At 43.4% G+C, this 18,901-nt stretch overlaps 1 protein-coding gene across 2 annotated transcripts in view; it reads right to left on the minus strand.

Annotated features, from left to right (window-relative positions):
• The window catches only part of LOC124285168 (acid phosphatase type 7-like), a 29,029-nt gene continuing 10,128 nt past the window's right edge, over positions 1–18,901 (minus strand). The window contains exons 3-12 of one of the 2 annotated variants that reach the window (XM_046721350.1): positions 10,008–10,184; positions 9,168–9,193; positions 8,820–8,917; positions 8,138–8,206; positions 7,336–7,450; positions 7,094–7,207; positions 5,319–5,447; positions 4,388–4,459; positions 3,902–4,039; positions 1–395 (exon numbers count right to left, since the gene is read on the minus strand). In XM_046721350.1, the coding sequence (XP_046577306.1) occupies positions 321–395; positions 3,902–4,039; positions 4,388–4,459; positions 5,319–5,447; positions 7,094–7,207; positions 7,336–7,450; positions 8,138–8,206; positions 8,820–8,917; positions 9,168–9,193; positions 10,008–10,184 (1,013 nt within the window). In that variant the 3' untranslated portion in view covers positions 1–320. Of the gene's footprint in view, positions 396–3,901; positions 4,040–4,387; positions 4,460–5,318; positions 5,448–5,499; positions 5,629–7,093; positions 7,208–7,335; positions 7,451–8,137; positions 8,207–8,819; positions 8,918–9,167; positions 9,194–10,007; positions 10,185–18,901 lie in introns of both variants that reach the window. The other variant, XM_046721349.1, reaches the window with a different exon arrangement.

Genomic DNA, 18,901 nt, shown 5'->3' on the forward strand with positions numbered 1-18,901 from the left:
TTTAACTCCACCACGCCATCTGAGACATGTCTTTATTTTCCACTGTAGATAATTAATCAGGGTCGCAGCAACATTTCAAATGTTCCGTTCATTAAAAAACAAACCAAGAAAAGGTAATCAAATAGTTGAAGCAAATATCTTCAAATCTGACGAAATTTCAAGCTCGAAACGAATGAAGACATATCGTCATAGGACAGGATCAACAATATCAAATGTCAAAACATTTTAGAAAACATTAATACAAACTGGATCGTGCCTATATTCGAAAGACAAATTACATGTCATTTACGCATATCTATTTTGGGATAGCTTTCTGTGATTCAGTTGCCGCCACTAAGCCCGTAAGATTCGTGTCTGTCTTTGATGAGCTTGAAACTATCCACGATTTGCCCCTTCTGAAACGAAATAAGGAAAACGTGCATCAGATTCCCATGGCTCAACATTGTCTAATACATGTAGTAAAATATATCAAAAAACTAAACTTCCTCAATATCAATCGTGATAGCCATGTAAATGAGTCACAAACAAGTGGGATAACATTATTGGGGACGTCTTTATCATATCACGTCCTTGACAACGACATAGTGATCTCTATGGAAACGTTGCATCTTAACCCTTATCCCACCAAGTGGGTCATTTGAGGCCCGAAGTGCACTTTGATGGTATGCCAAAACTTCATTTCTTTATATAAATGTTCAGTATTCAATGTATTCCTGAAAATCACAATACTGATTGCTGTGAAAAAGTTTCAATTTAATTATTTTGAAATAATTACCATTACTTTTAAAAAGCACATATTATTGCATTAACTGCTTTGCCGGGCCTCTGAGGCCCGGTCAGCCCCCTCAGCTTCCACTCAACGCCCTTGATAAAGCTTCCTAATGAATACATTGCATAGTAACTGCCAGAAGAAGTTTGAGAAGAGGAACACTTTTTATGAATAGACAAATTCTTTACTGCGGTGGATGCGAAGTTTCTGTGTAGATCCTAACACCGTTATCAAGCAAATGATACACAACATATGCACAAGGAGAATTATATACATGAAGGGTATTTGGGTTTACATGTACGAGTCTCCACATTTGCATTGAATGTAGTAGACAACGCCTGAAGGGTCTTCTTTGTTGCTTGTAGCTGGTTTACTGTTGGCTTGTAGGATATGCTGAATTGATGTTCCTCTCTGGAACACAGCATCTATGTTGGCTTGCTTCTTCAGTAATCTGGGGATATGGTGGCTGGTTGTATCGACATATGGTATACTGGTGATGAACGGGGATGATTGTTGACATGGTGGTTTGTGTTTTGGGTTGAGGGTGGTCTTGATGGTTCTGTTGACTAGATTAGCTGGGTACTGATTAAGGTTTATGAAGACATGGCGAAGGTGTTCTAACTCGACTTCAAGCCTTGAGTTGTTGAGCTGATGTTCTTTGCTCTTCTGGCTAGGGTGGAGATTATACCTCTCCTGACTTGTATTGGGTGATTAGATGAGAAGTGAAGATATTGGTCTGTGCGGGTTAGTTTCCTGTAGACACTTGTTTGGAGTTTGTTTTTGTCTTTTTCTACTTGGACGTCGAATTTCATGCGTGGATGTTGGGCATTAAGGTGTTTGAGAAGGCAGATGGGATCATCGGTGGGGTTGATTATGACAAAAGTGTCGTCTTCTTTCCGGAACCAGCATATTGATGTGACGGGTAAGGTGAGGAGGGTCTTGTCTTCAGGTTCTGTCATGTAGATCTCGGTGATGATGGGGGAGAGATGTGAGAACTCCTAGAGGCAATCAACATCAAACGGCTCAACCCGACAATCAACAGAGATTCTTATTACATCCCTACAGCTTACGATCAACTAATCAAAAATAACCCACCCTTTGTTTACTGGCTTCAATCATTTCTTATCACAACAAGCCTCATGTCAACACACATCGACCTCTTCTGTTGTATAAACCCAAATACCCGTCATGTATATTTCTCCTTGCGCAGATACTGTGTATCATTTTCTAGATAACGGTGTTAGGATCTACACCGAAACGTCGCATCCACTGCAACAAAGAAGTTGTCTATCCATATAAAGTGTTCCTCTTCATCACACCAGCTTCTAAATGCCACTTAAGGAAGTTTGAGAAGCAATTTTCGCGATGTTTTGCTCCAACCTGCTGCTGCAGATGATGATGGTAGTGGTGCTGATGCAGTACCTTCTGACAGTGGAACAGATTCTGAGTTTTAACCTCCCTTTGAAGAAAGTGTTAGTGACAGCAGTGACTGTTCTAATAGTGAAGAAGAACGTAATATCCTGTCAAGCTCTTTGATATGAATCAAAATGGGGTGACCGGGCCTCACAGGCCCACTTGGCGGTAATGGATATGAAGAAAGCTTGGTGGGATAAGGGTTAATATAATAAAGAAATTATCATCCATAAAGTGTCTCACTTTTCTTGTAGCTCATCAGCGTTTGAAATGCCAGTCAAACAGATTGAGTCTGAGACATAAATCTATCGAACGATACCATAAGCATGGATTGGATACAATGACATGGATCCAGCCAGACAGCGAGCTGGACCACCGATCCCACTAGACAAGCCCACAACACGGGTTGCTGGATCCTCACGGGTGGTTATGAATTACAATAAGACTTATTATACCATGACTTCAGTAAATACTGGATTGTGATTGGTTAATTAAACTCATTCAGAAGCATATAATCACGTTATATCATACCTCTGATTTTCCTAATAGCTCTAAATCAAATTTAGAGCTGTTATAATATCGTTATATACCTCTGATGTTCCCTCACAGTGTGTTTATCTCCTAAATGAAGTCTTGACTGGTGGTTTATTTAAAAATATCCAGAATACTTTCAACAATAGTTTGTTGCAGATATTGTGTTGTTTACTGTATTACATACTACAGTTATAGAATGTAACCCAGTTATCGATCCCGTCAGTTTTTGTTATAATGTAAGCGAAGAGCCAGCTAACCTTATAGCATCTTGTCGGTACAACTCTGGTACTCTACATGGTTACAATTCATGGTGTTTAGACACTAGACGAGTCAAACTCTGGGACCAGCGACGTGTGCAAGTGTGTTAAGACACTAGACAAGTCAAACTCTGGGACCCGTGACGTGTGCAAGTGTGTGTTTAGACACTAGACGAGTCAAACTCTGGGACCAGCGACGTGTGCAAGTGTGTGTTTAGACACTAGACGAGTCAAACTCTGGGACCAGCGGCGTGTGCAAGTGTGTGTTTAGACACTAGACGAGTAAAACTCTGGGACCCGTGACGTGTGCAAGTGTGTTTTTAGACACTAGACGAGTAAAACTCTGGGACCCGTGACGTGTGCAAGTGTGTGTTTAGACACTAGACGAGTCAAACTCTGGGACCAGTGACGTGTGCAAGTGTGTGTTTAGACACTAGACGAGTCAAAACCAGTGACGTGCTGGGACCAGTGACGTGTACAAGTGTGTATTAAGACACTAGACGAGTCAAACTCTGGGACCAGTGATGTGTGCAAGTGTGTGTTAAGACACTAGACGAGTCAAACTCTGGGACCAGTGATGTGTGCAAGTGTGTGTTAAGACGCTTTAATAACATTCCTTACAGTGGAGACATCTTTTCCTACGTCGCCAGTCATCCCATTTACACCACAACGACAGTCCACGAGTCACAGGCGGTGGTGTGGCGGTGGGGTCGCCTAGTGGTTAAAGCCGTGATATTGCTGGAATATTGCTAAAAGCGGCGTAATATTGCTGGAAAATTGCTAAAAGCGGCGTAAAACACTCACTCACTCACTCACTCTCACTCACTCACTCACTCACTCACTCACTCACAGGCGACTGTAAATGAAAGTCAGACTTCAAGATGAATGTATTGATAACTGTGGCCTGAAACAATTCTCCAAGTTTCACCTTGTCATCCGACACCTGTTCAAAGCTGATGTGGGTGCTGTTGTGGATGGTCATCCGAGTGTAGCCGTAGTCAAGGTTGCGGAATGCTGACCACGGGCCTGCATCCTTGGCGAAGTTGTCATGGCGCTCACTGCAGCCCTGTGCGAGAAATGTATATTCCACTCTTTAATCTTTATTCACGTTACAATCCAAAGCAAAACCAATGTAAAAGTTTTGGTGTGTTTGGTGTGTCTGGCCCAGTCGTCTTGGGTGCCGCTTTACATAACTCAGTAAAACACAATCAAGTCTTTGGTTCGAGTCCCATATTACCCCAATGATGATCAAAGCACCCCCCACTCCCCACCCACCAGATAGTCAAGTGCGGCGAATTACATAATTCAGGTCTGTTCTGTGAAATAATACACATATACATAATATTTATATACAGTTACATTAATTTTAACCCTCCGGAATGCTTTCTATAAGGTGTGTCACACAACTTCTTACCGCTGATCCTGTGATCAGATGGACGGGGGCACCAGGGTTGGTGTAGGGCTGGTCGTAGCTGCCGTTGTACACCTGTAAACAAACACATAAGAATCTACTGTTAACATATATCGACTGTGTTTCTTGGGTGCACTATCGTTTTTCAAACCTGTTTTTTTGCATTTTCCAGATTCCCTGATACAGAACCCTGCTCCCTGGCGATAACTGATGGACACGTGCCCTTGTCTACAAGAGGACACAACTCCCTGCTCCCAGACCTCATTGTAAAGGTTTACCACTAAGACAGACCTCATTGTAAAGGTTTACCACTCAGACAGACCTCATTGTAAAGGTTTACCACTCAGACAGACCTCATTGTAAAGGTTTACCACTCAGACAGACCTCATTGTAAAGGTTTATCCACTCAGACAGACCTCATTGTAAAGGTTTATCACTCAGACAGACCTCATTGTAAAGGTTTATCACTCAGACAGACCTCATTGTAAAGGTTTATCACTCAGACAGACCTCATTGTAAAGGTTTATCACTCAGACAGACCTCATTGTAAAGGTTTACCACTCAGACAGACCTCATTTGTAAAGGTTTATCCTCAGACAGACCTCATTGTAAAGGTTTATCACTCATCGGTCTCATTGTAAAGGTTTATCACTCAGACAGACCTCATTGTAAAGGTTTATCACTCAGACAGACCTCATTGTAAAGGTTTATCACTCAGACAGACCTCATTGTAAAGGTTTATCACTCAGACAGACCTCATTGTAAAGGTTTACCGCTCAGACAGACCTCATTGTAAAGGTTTACCTCTCAGACAGACCTCATTGTAAAGGTTTATCACTCTGACCTCTATCCCTCTGACCTTGTGAAGGCAGTATAGACGGCCATCTTATTACAATAGTTACTGTCGTTTCCGACATGCTCGCTGACAACTTACTGTTCTGTTAAACACAGGCCAAAAGCGTTCATAGGAATGTTCGTGAGCCCACACCGCCAAGTCCACTCCATACCTGTCGAACATGTCCTCCAAACCGTTAACATGAAGTTTGGGAATGCCAGTCCTTACCTGGACAAATAGAATGAAGACAGTGACTGAGCGCTCCCCTGCTGGTACCCACCTTCCTGTTGTAGACGGGCCACAGTCGTTCGTAGGAGTGCTCGTGGGCCCACAGTGCCAGGTCCACGCCGTACTTGTCGAACATGTGCTCCAGCCCGCCCACATGCAGGAAGGGAATCCCGATTCTGACCTGCGAAGTTTAGATTCACATGACACCTCTTAAACAACAATGATAATCATAGGAGTGAGTCCATAGTGGGTCGCTTTGAACATTATTTATGTTTTATTATGGCGAGAGCTTAATGTGGCTGAAACACCAGAAGTAATGAAGAGATTAACCATTCTGCTCATGGGCACGGGTAGTTAAAGTTAACTGCAACAAGATTCGAATCCACAATCATCGGATCCTGCCAACATTAAGAAACGCATCTCTATGTGCACAGAGATGTGCAGTCCCACTGTACCGTTCGTGTTCCATGGGAGCATACACGCTGAAGAGGCAGAGGAGCAGGAATAAAACCAAAATCACATTCTAACTGCAATTATTCCTTTCTACGCTGTTTTTTGTTTGTTTTTGTTGCTGTTGTTCTGTCTAACAAATCTGATGTTTACGTCGCGTTCCCGATTAGTGAATAGAGTGGCGACATGCTTGCATATATGTGCGGCTGGTTATATTGTTTTCAGTTCAGAATAGTTCTGATTTTACAGAGCTACCACTGAGATACAGTTTAACATGGACAGCCTATTCAGACACAGTACACTCCAAGTCCACCAGTCGTTGCTCAGTCCTGTGCCTTGTGCTGGGAAGGGTAATAACTACTACTCTCTCAACATGTTTTCGTACGACGCGGTGGGGATCGAACCATCGAATTCCGCTCTCCGGCCAGACGCCCTATCCACTAGGCCAAGAAGGCGTTTGCTTTCTGTAGGTCCTCCCTGTTCTAGCTGTCCAGTTCTATTCAGCTGAACATAAATATATACGACGTGGTAACTGTGTACGCAAAGTCTTTTCATTTCCGCAAGTCTTTCAAGAAAACATTGACGGGTGACACTGCTACTTTAAGTGCATTAAGTTACAAGTATCTGATATACTTGACCATCTGACCATAAGAAATCTTCCTGATGATCATATTTTATCTATTATACAGATAACACAACTGGCAAGTGATAGTAACTTCTTACAGACAGTAGCATATGTAACATGTTATATTAGTAAGATCGTTGCATTGCTAGATTACGAATTATTACAAATTATTTTAACGATTACATTATGACAACATTCCTTTGTTTTAACTACGGTTTGCTGAGCTCAACTAAACTAAGCCAACCTCCCCTAACACAAGCTAGCCGTCAAGGTCCGGGTTAGAACTGGTCTTCAGTAACCCACGCTTGTCATAAGAGGCGACTAACGGGATCGGGTGGTCAGGTTCTCTGACTTGGTTGACATATGTCAACGTATCCCATGCTGTTGCTTTCTGGATTGTCTGGTGCGGCGTAAAACTTAACTCACTCACTCACTCACTCACTCACTGTGCTACGTCCAGGTTGTTCAGTGTACACATATCCCAGCTTCAGTGACAGTCAGGGGTAAATGAGAGAAGCATGCGACACACAGGACTGGGAACCAACTGAACACAACCATAGTCTGTCCTCACCAAGCTCTCCAGGTGGGTGCAGTCGTCGTTGTCAGTGTTGGAGCAGTACATCGGTCTGTGTCCCATCGTGATGATCCATGGCCGTTTAGCTCGGTTCTCGGGGAGACTTGCTTCCTGCATAAACACAGGAGGGTCGTGTAAGGTGAATGTGTAAGAGTGAATGTTGTCTGAGTGGAGGTTAAGGACATGTCCACGAGGACGTGAGGAACATTTTCAGTAGTCGGAGTACATGCTGTCCCTACCTTGAGGTCCTGCTCCAACCACTCGTACTGCCGGACAAGCTGAGAGATGCCGTAGTTGACGTAGAAGTAGTACTCGGTAGAGAAGGAGATGATGTGGGCGGGGCCTATGTCGAAACTGGAACACATAGAAAGCAGAGCTGATGAGTCCAGACAGACATGGAATCAAAGACCCCATCACAAGGATTGAGAGAGCAACTTAACGCCACAAACTCCTATTTGGTAAAAGAAGTAACCATAAGAAATGAATACAATGACATTCTCAAAAAGACAGCTATGATACAGTATGGTACAGTATGATGTAAAACTGTGAGTGCCGCACAAGCAACATATTATCTTCGGTCACTTGGACAAATTCTACAGCTGTTCGAAGAAATGCTGTTTGCACCACCCGTTTGAGAATACCATGAGTTCAGTAGGTCCAGAACCTATAAGAGTTTGAAGAATCAAGTGAGATGCAGTTCTGACGAGCATGCCCCATAACATTCTTGAGAACATTATAAAGTTTCCAATATCTCATACAATAGCTGTTTTATTGTGACCTCTTTCAAAGGACCTCTTTCGCTTCCAGAGCCTTGTCTTAAACCAAAAGGCGAGGCCCACTCTGTTGATCAATAACACTCTCCTAGATGAGGTAAGTTGTCGGATGTAATGTGTTTTGACTATACACGTACGTCACGATGTTACTGTGTTATGTACCAGTACACGTTAAATACCTTCCTACCATGTCCACTGGACCTACCGTGGCACTATGCAACGTCGTAATGTGTTTCTGGGATGGCTGCCTATCTGGCACTTTGCTTACCTGAAGAACATTCTATCTGACTGCTCGTCAGACGGCATGGTGAATCTGTTCTTATAGTTGGAGAAGTTGCTGGAACAGAAAAACCAGAATTAACAACGCCAGATCTTGGAAACAGGAGCTGTGAAAATCTGGATAAACACACGTCCTGGACAATTTACCCTGCCCATCTCATGAGTCCTCACACCGACGAAAATGTTCACACATTAAACCTCCGGTAAATGTAATGAGGTCGTCTAGCACAAACAAATAACATCCTTGCAACAATGCGATGGAAATGTTGGGTGGTAAGAGGGCCCAGTGTAGTTACAGAAGATATATTAAGCGAACAAGAGTTTCCAAATATACCACTTCATTCCCACCCAGTCCTCCTTAATATGAACAAGCTACTCTTCATGTTTAACATTTGATAATATGTCATATGCACATTGTAGAGGTGGCCAGTCTGTGGTGACTCGATCACTCCCTCGAATAATATATGAAGTAATTGTTCTTGAAGGATTTTACGAGTCTAAGTCAAAATCTCAGTATTCTGACAATTCTGTTAAGCTAACAAATCTTTTATACACAATCTTTTATTGTGTATAAATGTGCTGTAAACCGACCTCTGCCTAAAACGACATTATGTTTATATCTATCGGATGTCGGTTTAGACAGAGTCTGTTCACTATGACGGTAAACTGACTAGCTGTTCTCGTGGTTGCCAGGGCAGGTCATGTAAGGGAGATAAGCAGCTATGGGCTGAATCTGCCGCATGAAGGCGTCACCGACGGCGCTCTGATTCTGGAATGATAAGGTTGTAATGCGTGTATACAAGCGGAATGGATATTAAAGGTACACCTGGGACGTAGTAAGACTTCGGTAATGTACACATTTGTGTAAGGTCAATTTTACGCACGCACGCACGCAACTAACACGCACTCACGCACGCACACGCCCATACATACATAATTTATGAAGCCAATTATTCCGATAGTGAAATCAAACCGCAGGCACTCACTCCCGAGCAAATGAAAAGTAAACGCATACTCACCTTGTCCATGTCGTAAGCAAAATCACCTAAAAGTGGGAAAACACCGAATGTATTATTTTGCAGAAGAACTAAACAAAACAACACACGCAATATTCAGTTAAATATCAGCACTTTACGACTGAATCGAATATTTATACTATCTCAAAAGCCTTTAATTCAAAAGATAATTAATGTATTGATCGACATTATAATTCCTTAGAAACAACCAGGTTCAACTTTACAAATCGCTTGCGCACTGGTCTGAATAACACGAGTGCCCTTTAGGACTGATACTGGTGGTCCAGTGGTCTAAGCTGCACTTCGCTGTGCAGAGGTGCGGATCTCAGGGATCATTTACTGCTGTTTGTACCTCAACCCGTATCCACATTTGTATTCGCTAAATTGCATTGCTGAAAATAGACTTGGGCATCAACAGTTGTATCCGTACATTTGGGATACTTGCCCCGCACCCATTGTTGGTTCGATCCCGGTTTTTACAGAAACGGTCGGATGGAATAGTGCCTGTTCTTACGTCCGATTGTGAACCACGTGGGATATCCTTCATGCACGTCTGGAACACGGCATAAGTGTGGATACGTGTGGAAATAATCACCCACCAGGGTAAACATGAATACGGATCACGGTTACGGATACCCGGGTGAAAATAGAGACAGGGGTGGACCCGACCTTAGCCCGCTTTTTGTGATTCGAAACCCAGACTTCCCGTCAGTCTGTCAACTCAATATCCATTCTCGTGGTAGTCAATATTCATGAACTGCTCCACTTTGCAGTTGCGTACAACGTTAAGATGACAAACTGTGGATACACCCGACTGCGGAGGGTATTGTTGTATTTACGTACCGATGTGCAGGACGGCATCATACATGTCCACCTCAGACTGAAGTCTGGGCAGGGACTGGGCGTTCACGTTCCCCAGGTCCCCGAACATGACGATGCGGGGACTCCACTCGGTCCCCTCGGGCATGGCTGTAAAGGAGAAGGGATCGCTCCACCCATCGTCGCTGCCGCAGTGGTAGACTGGAGGTGTATGAAACAGACATCGTGACATTTACAAGTTAATTGTTGATGGTGACTATGATATACTTGTAATATTGCTGACTACGGGTCTATGTGAAATAGCTGTTATATTGCTGACTACGGGTCTATGTGATATAGCTGTAATATTGCTGACTACGGGTCCCTGTGATATAGCTGTAATATTGCTGACTACGGGTCCCTGTGATATAGCTGTAATATTGCTGACTAAGGGTCCCTGTGATATACATGTAGCTGTAATATTGCTGATTACAGGTCCCTGTAATATAGCTGTAATATTGCTGACTACGTGTCCCTGTGATATAGATGTAATATTGCTGACTACGGGTCCATGTGATATAGCTGTAATATTGCTGACTACGGGTCCCTGTGATATACCTGCAATATTGCTGATTACAGGTCCCTGTGATATAACTGTAATATTGCTGACGACGGGTCCCTAATATATAGCTGTAATATTGCTGATTACGGGTCCCTATTATATAGCTGTAATATTGCTGACTACGGGTCCCTGTGATATAGCTGTAATATTGCTGACTACGGGTCCATCTGATATAGCTGTAATATTCCTGACTACCAGTCCCTGTGATATAGCTGTAATATTGCTGACTAAGGGTCCCTGTGATATAGCTGTAATATTGCTGACTACGGGTCCCTGTGATATAGCTGTAATATTGCTGACTACGGGTTCCTGTGATATAGCTGTAATATTGCTGACTACGGGTTCCTGTGATATAGCTGTAATATTACTGACTACGGGTCCCTGTGATATAACTGTAATATTGCTGACTACGGGTCCCTGTGATATAACTGTAATATTGCTGACTACGGGTCCCTGTGATATAACTGTAATATTGCTGACTACGGGTCCCTGTGATATAACTGTAATATTGCTGACTCCGGGTCCCTGTGATATAACTGTAATATTGCTGACTACGGCCCACAGTAAACTTCGTTTGTAACGAACACGCTTATTACGAACTAACGATTATAAGAAACTGTTCTGGGTGTCCCTTGCACTTACTATAGCTGTTAATGGAAATGCGTATGACGAACTACGGTTATAACGAACCAAAACTAGTGGTCCCTTGTTCGTCATAACCGTGGTTTACTGTACCTATATGGTATTAATACCGATAGGTCACGATATGAGGTACGCACAATACCCTGTACCTATAAAGTAATAATACCGATAGGTCACGATATGAGGTACGCACAATACCCCTGTACCTATAAAGTAATAATACCGATAGGTCATGATATGAGGTACGCACAATACCCCTGTACCTATAAAGTAATAATACCGATATGTCACGATATGAGGTACGCACAATACCACTGTACCTATAAACTAATAATACCGATATGTTTCGATATGAGGTATGCACAAAACCACTGTACCTATAAAGTAATAATACCGATATGTTTCGATATGAGGTACGCACAAAAGCCACTGTACCTATAAAGTAATAACATCGATATGTCACGATATGAGGTACGCACAATACCACTGTACCTATACTCTAACAATACCGATATGTCACGATATGAGGTACGCACAATACCACTGTACCTATACTGTAATAATACCGATATGTCATGATATGAGGTATGCACAATACCACTGTACCTATACTGTAATAATACCGATATGTCACGATAAGAGATACGCACAATACCACTGTACCTATAAAGTAATAATACCGATATGTCACGATATGAGGTACGCACAATACCCTGTACCTATAAAGTAATAATACCGATATGTCACGATGTGAGGTACGCACAATACACTGTACAATAAAGTAACCTCACGATGTGAGGGTACGCACAATACCACTGTACCTAATACCGATATGTCACGATAAGAGATACGCACAATACCACTGTACCTATAAAGTAATAATACCGATATGTCACGATGTGAGGTACGCACAATACCACTGTACCTATACGTAATAACACTGTACCTATAGTGTAATAATACCGATATGTCACGATATGAGGTACGCACAATACCTCTGGCCTCACAACCTGGGCAAAGGACGTACACAGTCTGTTCGCTGACACAGCTGATGTCCTGATGTTGCATATTAGTCCAGTGGCTTAGGTCCGATTTTCAGGTTTATCTTTACATGCCGGAGTAAAGCATAAAACGTTGCAAAGTGCAGGGGAACATCATGATAAAACATATTTCGGGGTTTGTCCGATGTTTTTGGGACTATTTTCCCAAAAATCCAATAAGGCCTCCAAATATCAAAGAGTGCTGAAGTCCACCCAGAATGGTCGCCGACTATAAAAAATCTTCACTGATTGCAATATGTGAGGTATATTCGCCCTTCAAAGGGCTATTTCTAATACTTTCATGAAATCTAACAATTAAGATTTATGTTTGGTAGTAAAAGATATAATTCATCCTCCAATTAATGAAAAAGTTACTGTTTTGATCAGTCACGTGACATTTTGTCATTTTGTCAATCATCGACCTCTGTGATTCTGAAGTCTCCGTTAACAGTTTCCATTGCAGTTACAGAGCGATGTGCATAGAAGCTGAGAAGATTTACAAATGCACTTCTTTGAGCATAGAGGTTGAGACTTTTTGATAATCTTGTTGATAATGGTACCAGCAGAAAGCCTATTTCAATAGACACTATTTATAGCTCTTCCAAACCTACACTTCCAGACAGTTACTGTATAGTTCCTGCAGTAGCCTGCAATGTGGAGAGAGTTAATGAGGCTGGAACTCACATGCATCATCAAGTCGAGGACAACATCACCAAAGCTAAAGAAGAATCTTTGATCAAGCACTGCATTGGCTTTCTTGCTAAAGAACATTTGAAAAGGATGAGTTTATTTCATGCCTCTCGTCAATCCCACGAACAGGTCGCAGTAGGAATAAGTTCCCTCCTTCCTCTCTCTAAGGACAAAGCCGCAAGTCTTGCCATGGTTAGACATGGTATGTCTATCATCAAGACAGTCACAGAACATTGCAATCCAGGACAACTCCCAGTCATGGCTGTAGACCAACCACTTTGCGTTAGCAAAATATGTTCATTGAAGATGGCGAAAGTGAATTTGGTGAAGACGTGTGCACTATCATGCTTGGAGGTCTTCAAATTGAAATAGCCTTATGGAAAATGTCCTCACTGGAACCGCACGTTCAACAATCATTTGAGGGCTGTCTGAAAAAATTGGATGTCGTACATTGGAGTCCAACATTCAAATACTGGGATTTGATTCTTCATCTTGAGACAATGATACTGATGTTTGTGAAGTCCCATCGTGAAAGAAACATATCTCTGTATATCCAGGTAATCGAACATCTTTTCTCTTGGTTCTTTGCTCTTGATCACACCAACTATGCAGGCTTGTTGTCAGTTCACATCAAAGATATGAAAGCCCTCCCTGTCGACAGAAGAGAAGACCCTTCAGAGAGGTTGGGTTTTCCCCAAAACATCAAACACATTTCTGCCATGCTTTTGGATCAAGCTCATGAACAAAACAGCAAAGTTGTAAAACACTCAGGTGGTGCAGTTGGATTAACAGAAATGTTGCCTTAATTAGATGGGTGATATCTGGACCAGAACATGCAAGAATTCTGCAAGAGTTTGAGAAGCAAGATGACAAGGTGGATACAAGAAGCAATGAACATGGTTTTGCTACACAGCAGACATTTAAGACTCCTGGAAAAGTCTCCTGATCTGATGACCCTTGATGAGCATCACTGTGTTGGTGAAGCTGTTGTAGCATATCACCTCCCTTTTTTCAAGTGACCACAAACAAAACCTCAGTTTAAGTCAAACAGCAAACGGATGACCTGAACAGTGACTACAGTCTCTTCAGTCAGATGTTCATTGAATGTCAGGTACGTCAATATGATTTAAATCAATCTGTTCTCATGAAAACCACCCGTGGCCACCATCCATATCAATTCATGGAAAACTTCAGTTACGAAACTGCAAATCAGAGCTCTTACACTGCATCACTTGAGTATGACTCTGCTCCTGACATTGATGCCAAAGTGTTTGATGGCGCCTCATAGAGGTGATTCCCAAATGTCTGGTGATCCCTATAAACGAAGAGACAACTGGAGGGCTGCCATCGTATGGGCATTGTTTGGGACATCTACAAAGAAGGTAGTATGAAGGAGACAACACGAGAAAAGCGAAGAAAAGGTAGTAGGAGAAAACTTTCCCGTCATACTAGACTACCTATGATCTTTGTTTCTTTTCTAAAAGAATCAAAGGACAAAGAAAAACTCTGGTGTGGCTAGCATCTCTTACCAACCAGGAAAGGTGGTGTTCATAACAGCTGTGGAGTCAGTGGTGACAGTAGGAAGTGAAGAGGATATGCAAACTGGTTGAATTAAAGTCTGCTGTTCAGCTGTGGATGTCATTTGGATAAGGGAAAATCTTCAGATATTATCACATCAACAGAATATTCCAAGATCTGGTCTGTCGAAGATGAGTGGCGCTTCTCTTTTTCCACGCATTCACTGATTCTGACACAACATCACAGTTCAATGGAGAAGGCAAGAAAACTGCTTGGAAGACTTGGATATCTTATGAGGATGTGACTGAGAGATTCCCTTTTCCTGTATAGTATCCATTCCAACCTGTGAACAAAGACTCAGAAGATTTTCATCACTTGAGCTATTCACATGCATCATGTCTGACAGCATTAGGGTCAGTGAACATAGTCAACGAACTGCGACAAGAAATGTTCTGCCACGACCGCAAGATCAAATTGATGCAGAACCTTCTTCCCACTCAGGATGCTCTGCTACAGCACACAAACAGGAGCTTGTACCAGGCCAGCATATGGCCTACTTATTTACTTCCCAGATAGAAAGCACCAGAGCAAGATTTGTTTAGTTGGGCAAGGGACGACAACACATGCCGACCGGTGTAATGCCACTGTCAGAAGCTTCACGAAGTTTTCAAGAACTGTGGCTACAAGTCTCAACCTCTATGCTCAAAGAAGTGCATTTGTAAATCTTCTCAGCTTCTGTGCACATCGTTCTGTAAAAGGAGACTTCAGAATGAGGTCGATGATTGACAAAAAGAAGTCACGTGACTGATCAAAACAGTAACTTTTTCATTAATTGGATGATGAATTATATCTTTTACTACCAAACATAAATCTTGTTTGTTAGATTTCATGAAAATATTAGAAATAGCCCTTTGAAGGGCGAATATATCTCACATATTGCAATAAATGATTACTATGGTCGGCGACCATTCTGGGTGGACTTCAGCACTCTTTGATTTTTTGGAGGCATTCTTGGATGAAAATAGGCCCAAAAAATCGGGCACACCCCAAAAATATGTTTTATCATGATAATCCCTAGCACTGTGCAAGGTTTTCTGCTTTTATCCAGGGGAGAAAAGTCACGTAGTGTTGGAACTGGAAATCCTTATAGTCAGATGACAAAACCAGTGTCCTGAAACTGAGCGTATACTTGTAGTATTTCTGCAGATGTGCGTGTTGTTCATATACAAGATGTACCCCGTCATCTGCCTTTTAACAATTTTTGTAGACCACATTTATGATACGATGATGTGGTAACGATCAAATACACACATATACATCGCTGTGCAGACTTGCGTCTCGTAAGCAACATTTACACCTAACCATCGATCTATCTATCCACTCACCTATCTATCCACACCACAGTATATCTCTCAGGAGTAGGCCCATGATACAGGCCCCTACAAATACTTACAGTATGTCTCTCCAGGAGTAGGCCCATGATACAGGCCCCTACATATACTTACAGTATGTCTCTCCAGGAGTAGGCCCATGATACAGGCCCCTACAAATACTTACAGTATGTCTCTCCAGGAGTAGGCCCATGATACAGGCCCCTACATATACTAACAGTATGTCTCTCCAGGAGTAGGCCCATGATACAGGCCCCTACAAATACTTAGAGTATGTCTCTCCAAGAGTAGGCCCATGATACAGGCCCCTACAAATACTTATTATATGTCTCTCCAGGAGTAGGCCCATGATACAGGCTCCTACATATACTTACAGTATTTCTCTCCGGGAGTAGTGAGGCCACTGCCCATGATACGGGCCCCTACACTTACAGCCTCTCTGATACGGGCCCCTACATATACTTACAGTATTTCTCTCCGGGAGTAGGCCCATGATACAGGCCCCTTCACTGCCCATGATACGGGCCCCTACAAATACTTACTGTATTTCTCTCCGGGAGTAGGCCCATGATACGGGCCCCTACATATACTTACAGTATATCTCTCCGGGAGTAGGCCCATGATACAGGCCCCTACATATACTTACAGTATTTCTCTCCGGGAGTAGGCCAATGATACAGGCCCCTACACTGCCCATGATACGGGCCCCTACAAATACTTACAGTATTTCTCTCCGGGAGTAGGCCCATGATACAGGCCCCTACATATACTTACAGTATATGTCTCCGGGAGTAGGCCCATGATACAGGCCCCTACATATACTTACAGTATTTCTCTCCGGGAGTAGGCCCATGATACAGGCCTCTACATATACTTTACAGTATTTCTCTCCGGGAGTAGGCCAATGATACGGGCCCCTACGTATACTTACAGTATATCTCTCCGGGAGTAGGCCCATGATACAGGCCCCTACATATACTTACAGTATTTCTCTCCGGGAGTAGGCCCATGATACAGGCCCCTACACTGCCCATGATACGGGCCCCTACAATGCTTACTGTATTTCTCTCCGGGAGTAGGCCCATGATACAGGCCCCTACATATACTTACAGTATTTCTCTCCGGGAGTAGGCCCATGATACAGGCCCCTACACTGCCCATGATACGGGCCCCTACACTGCCCATGATACAGGCCCCTACAAATACTTACAGTATTTCTCTCCGGGAGTAGGCCCATGATACAGGCCCCTACATATACTTACAGTATATCTCTCCGGGAGTAGGCCCATGATACAGGCCCCTACAAATACTTACAGTATGTCTCTCCAGGAGTAGGCCCATGATACAGGCCCCTACAAATACTTACAGTATGTCTCTCCGGGAGTAGGCCCATGATACAGGCCCCTACATATACTTACAGTATTTCTCTCCGGGAGTAGGCCCATGATACAGGCCCCTACACTGCCCATGATACGGGCCCCTACATATACTTACAGTATGTCTCTCCAGGAGTAGGCCCATGATACAGGCACCTACATATACTTACAGTATGTCTCTCCAGGAGTAGGCCCATGATACAGGCCCCTACATATACTAACAGTATGTCTCTCCGGGGAGTAGGCCCATCATACAGGCCCCTACAAATACTTACAGTATGTCTCTCCAGGAGTAGGCCCATGATACAGGCCCCTACATATACTTACAGTATTTCTCTCCGAGGAGTAGGCCCATGATACAGGCCCCTACACTGCCCATGATACGGGCCCCTACATATACTTACAGTATTTCTCTCCGGGAGTAGGCCCATGATACAGGCCCCTACATATACTTACAGTATTTCTCTCCTGGAGTAGGCCCATGGTACAGGCCCCTTCACTGCCCATGATACAGGCCCCTACAAATACTTACAGTATTTCTCTCCGGGAGTAGGCCCATGATACAGGCCCCTACATATACTTACAGTATATCTCTCCGGGGAGTAGGCCCATGATACAGGCCCCTACATATACTTACAGTATTTCTCTCCGGGAGTAGGCCCATGATACAGGCCCCTACACTGCCCATGATACGGGCCCCTACATATACTTACAGTATGTCTCTCCGGGAGTAGGCCCATGATACAGGCCCCTACATATACTTACAGTATATCTCTCCGGGAGTAGGCCCATGATACAGGCCCCTACATATACTTACAGTATTTCTCTCCGGGAGTAGGCCCAATGATACAGGCCCCTACACTGCCCATGATACGGGCCCCTACATATACTTACAGTATTTCTCTCCGGGGAGTAGGCCCATGATACAGGCCCCTACATATACCCTCTACAGTATACTTACAGTATATGTCTCCATGAGTAGGCCCCTACACTGCCCATGATACAGGCCCCTACAAATACTTACTGTATTTCTCTCCGGGAGTAGGCCCATGATACAGGCCCCTACATATACTTACAGTATTTCTCTCCGGGAGTAGGCCCATGATACAGGCCCCTACATATACTTACAGTATTTCTCTCCGGGAGTAGGCCCATGATACAGGCCCCTACATATACTTACAGTATATCTCTCCGGGAGTAGGCCCATGATACAGGCCCCTACATATACTTACAGTATTTCTCTCCGGGAGTAGGCCCATGATACAGGCCCCTACACTGCCCATGATACGGGCCCCTACAAATGCTTACTGTATTTCTCTCCGGGAGTAGGCCCATGATACAGGCCCCTACATATACTTACAGTATTTCTCTCCGGGAGTAGGCCCATGATACAGGCCCCTACACTGCCCATGATGATACGGGCCCCTACACTACAATGATACTTACAAACATATTTCAGTATTTCTCTCCGGGAGTAGGCCCATGATACAGGCCCCTACATATACTTACAGTATATCTCTCCGGGAGTAGGCCCATGATACAGGCCCCTACAAATACTTACAGTATGTCTCTCCAGGAGTAGGCCCATGATACAGGCCCCTACAAATACTTACAGTATGTCTCTCCGGGAGTAGGCCCATGATACAGGCCCCTACATATA

Source organism: Haliotis rubra, unplaced genomic scaffold (assembly GCF_003918875.1).
Source record: "Haliotis rubra isolate DU_JTF1 unplaced genomic scaffold, ASM391887v1 Scf354, whole genome shotgun sequence".
Lineage (NCBI taxonomy): Eukaryota > Metazoa > Mollusca > Gastropoda > Lepetellida > Haliotidae > Haliotis > Haliotis rubra.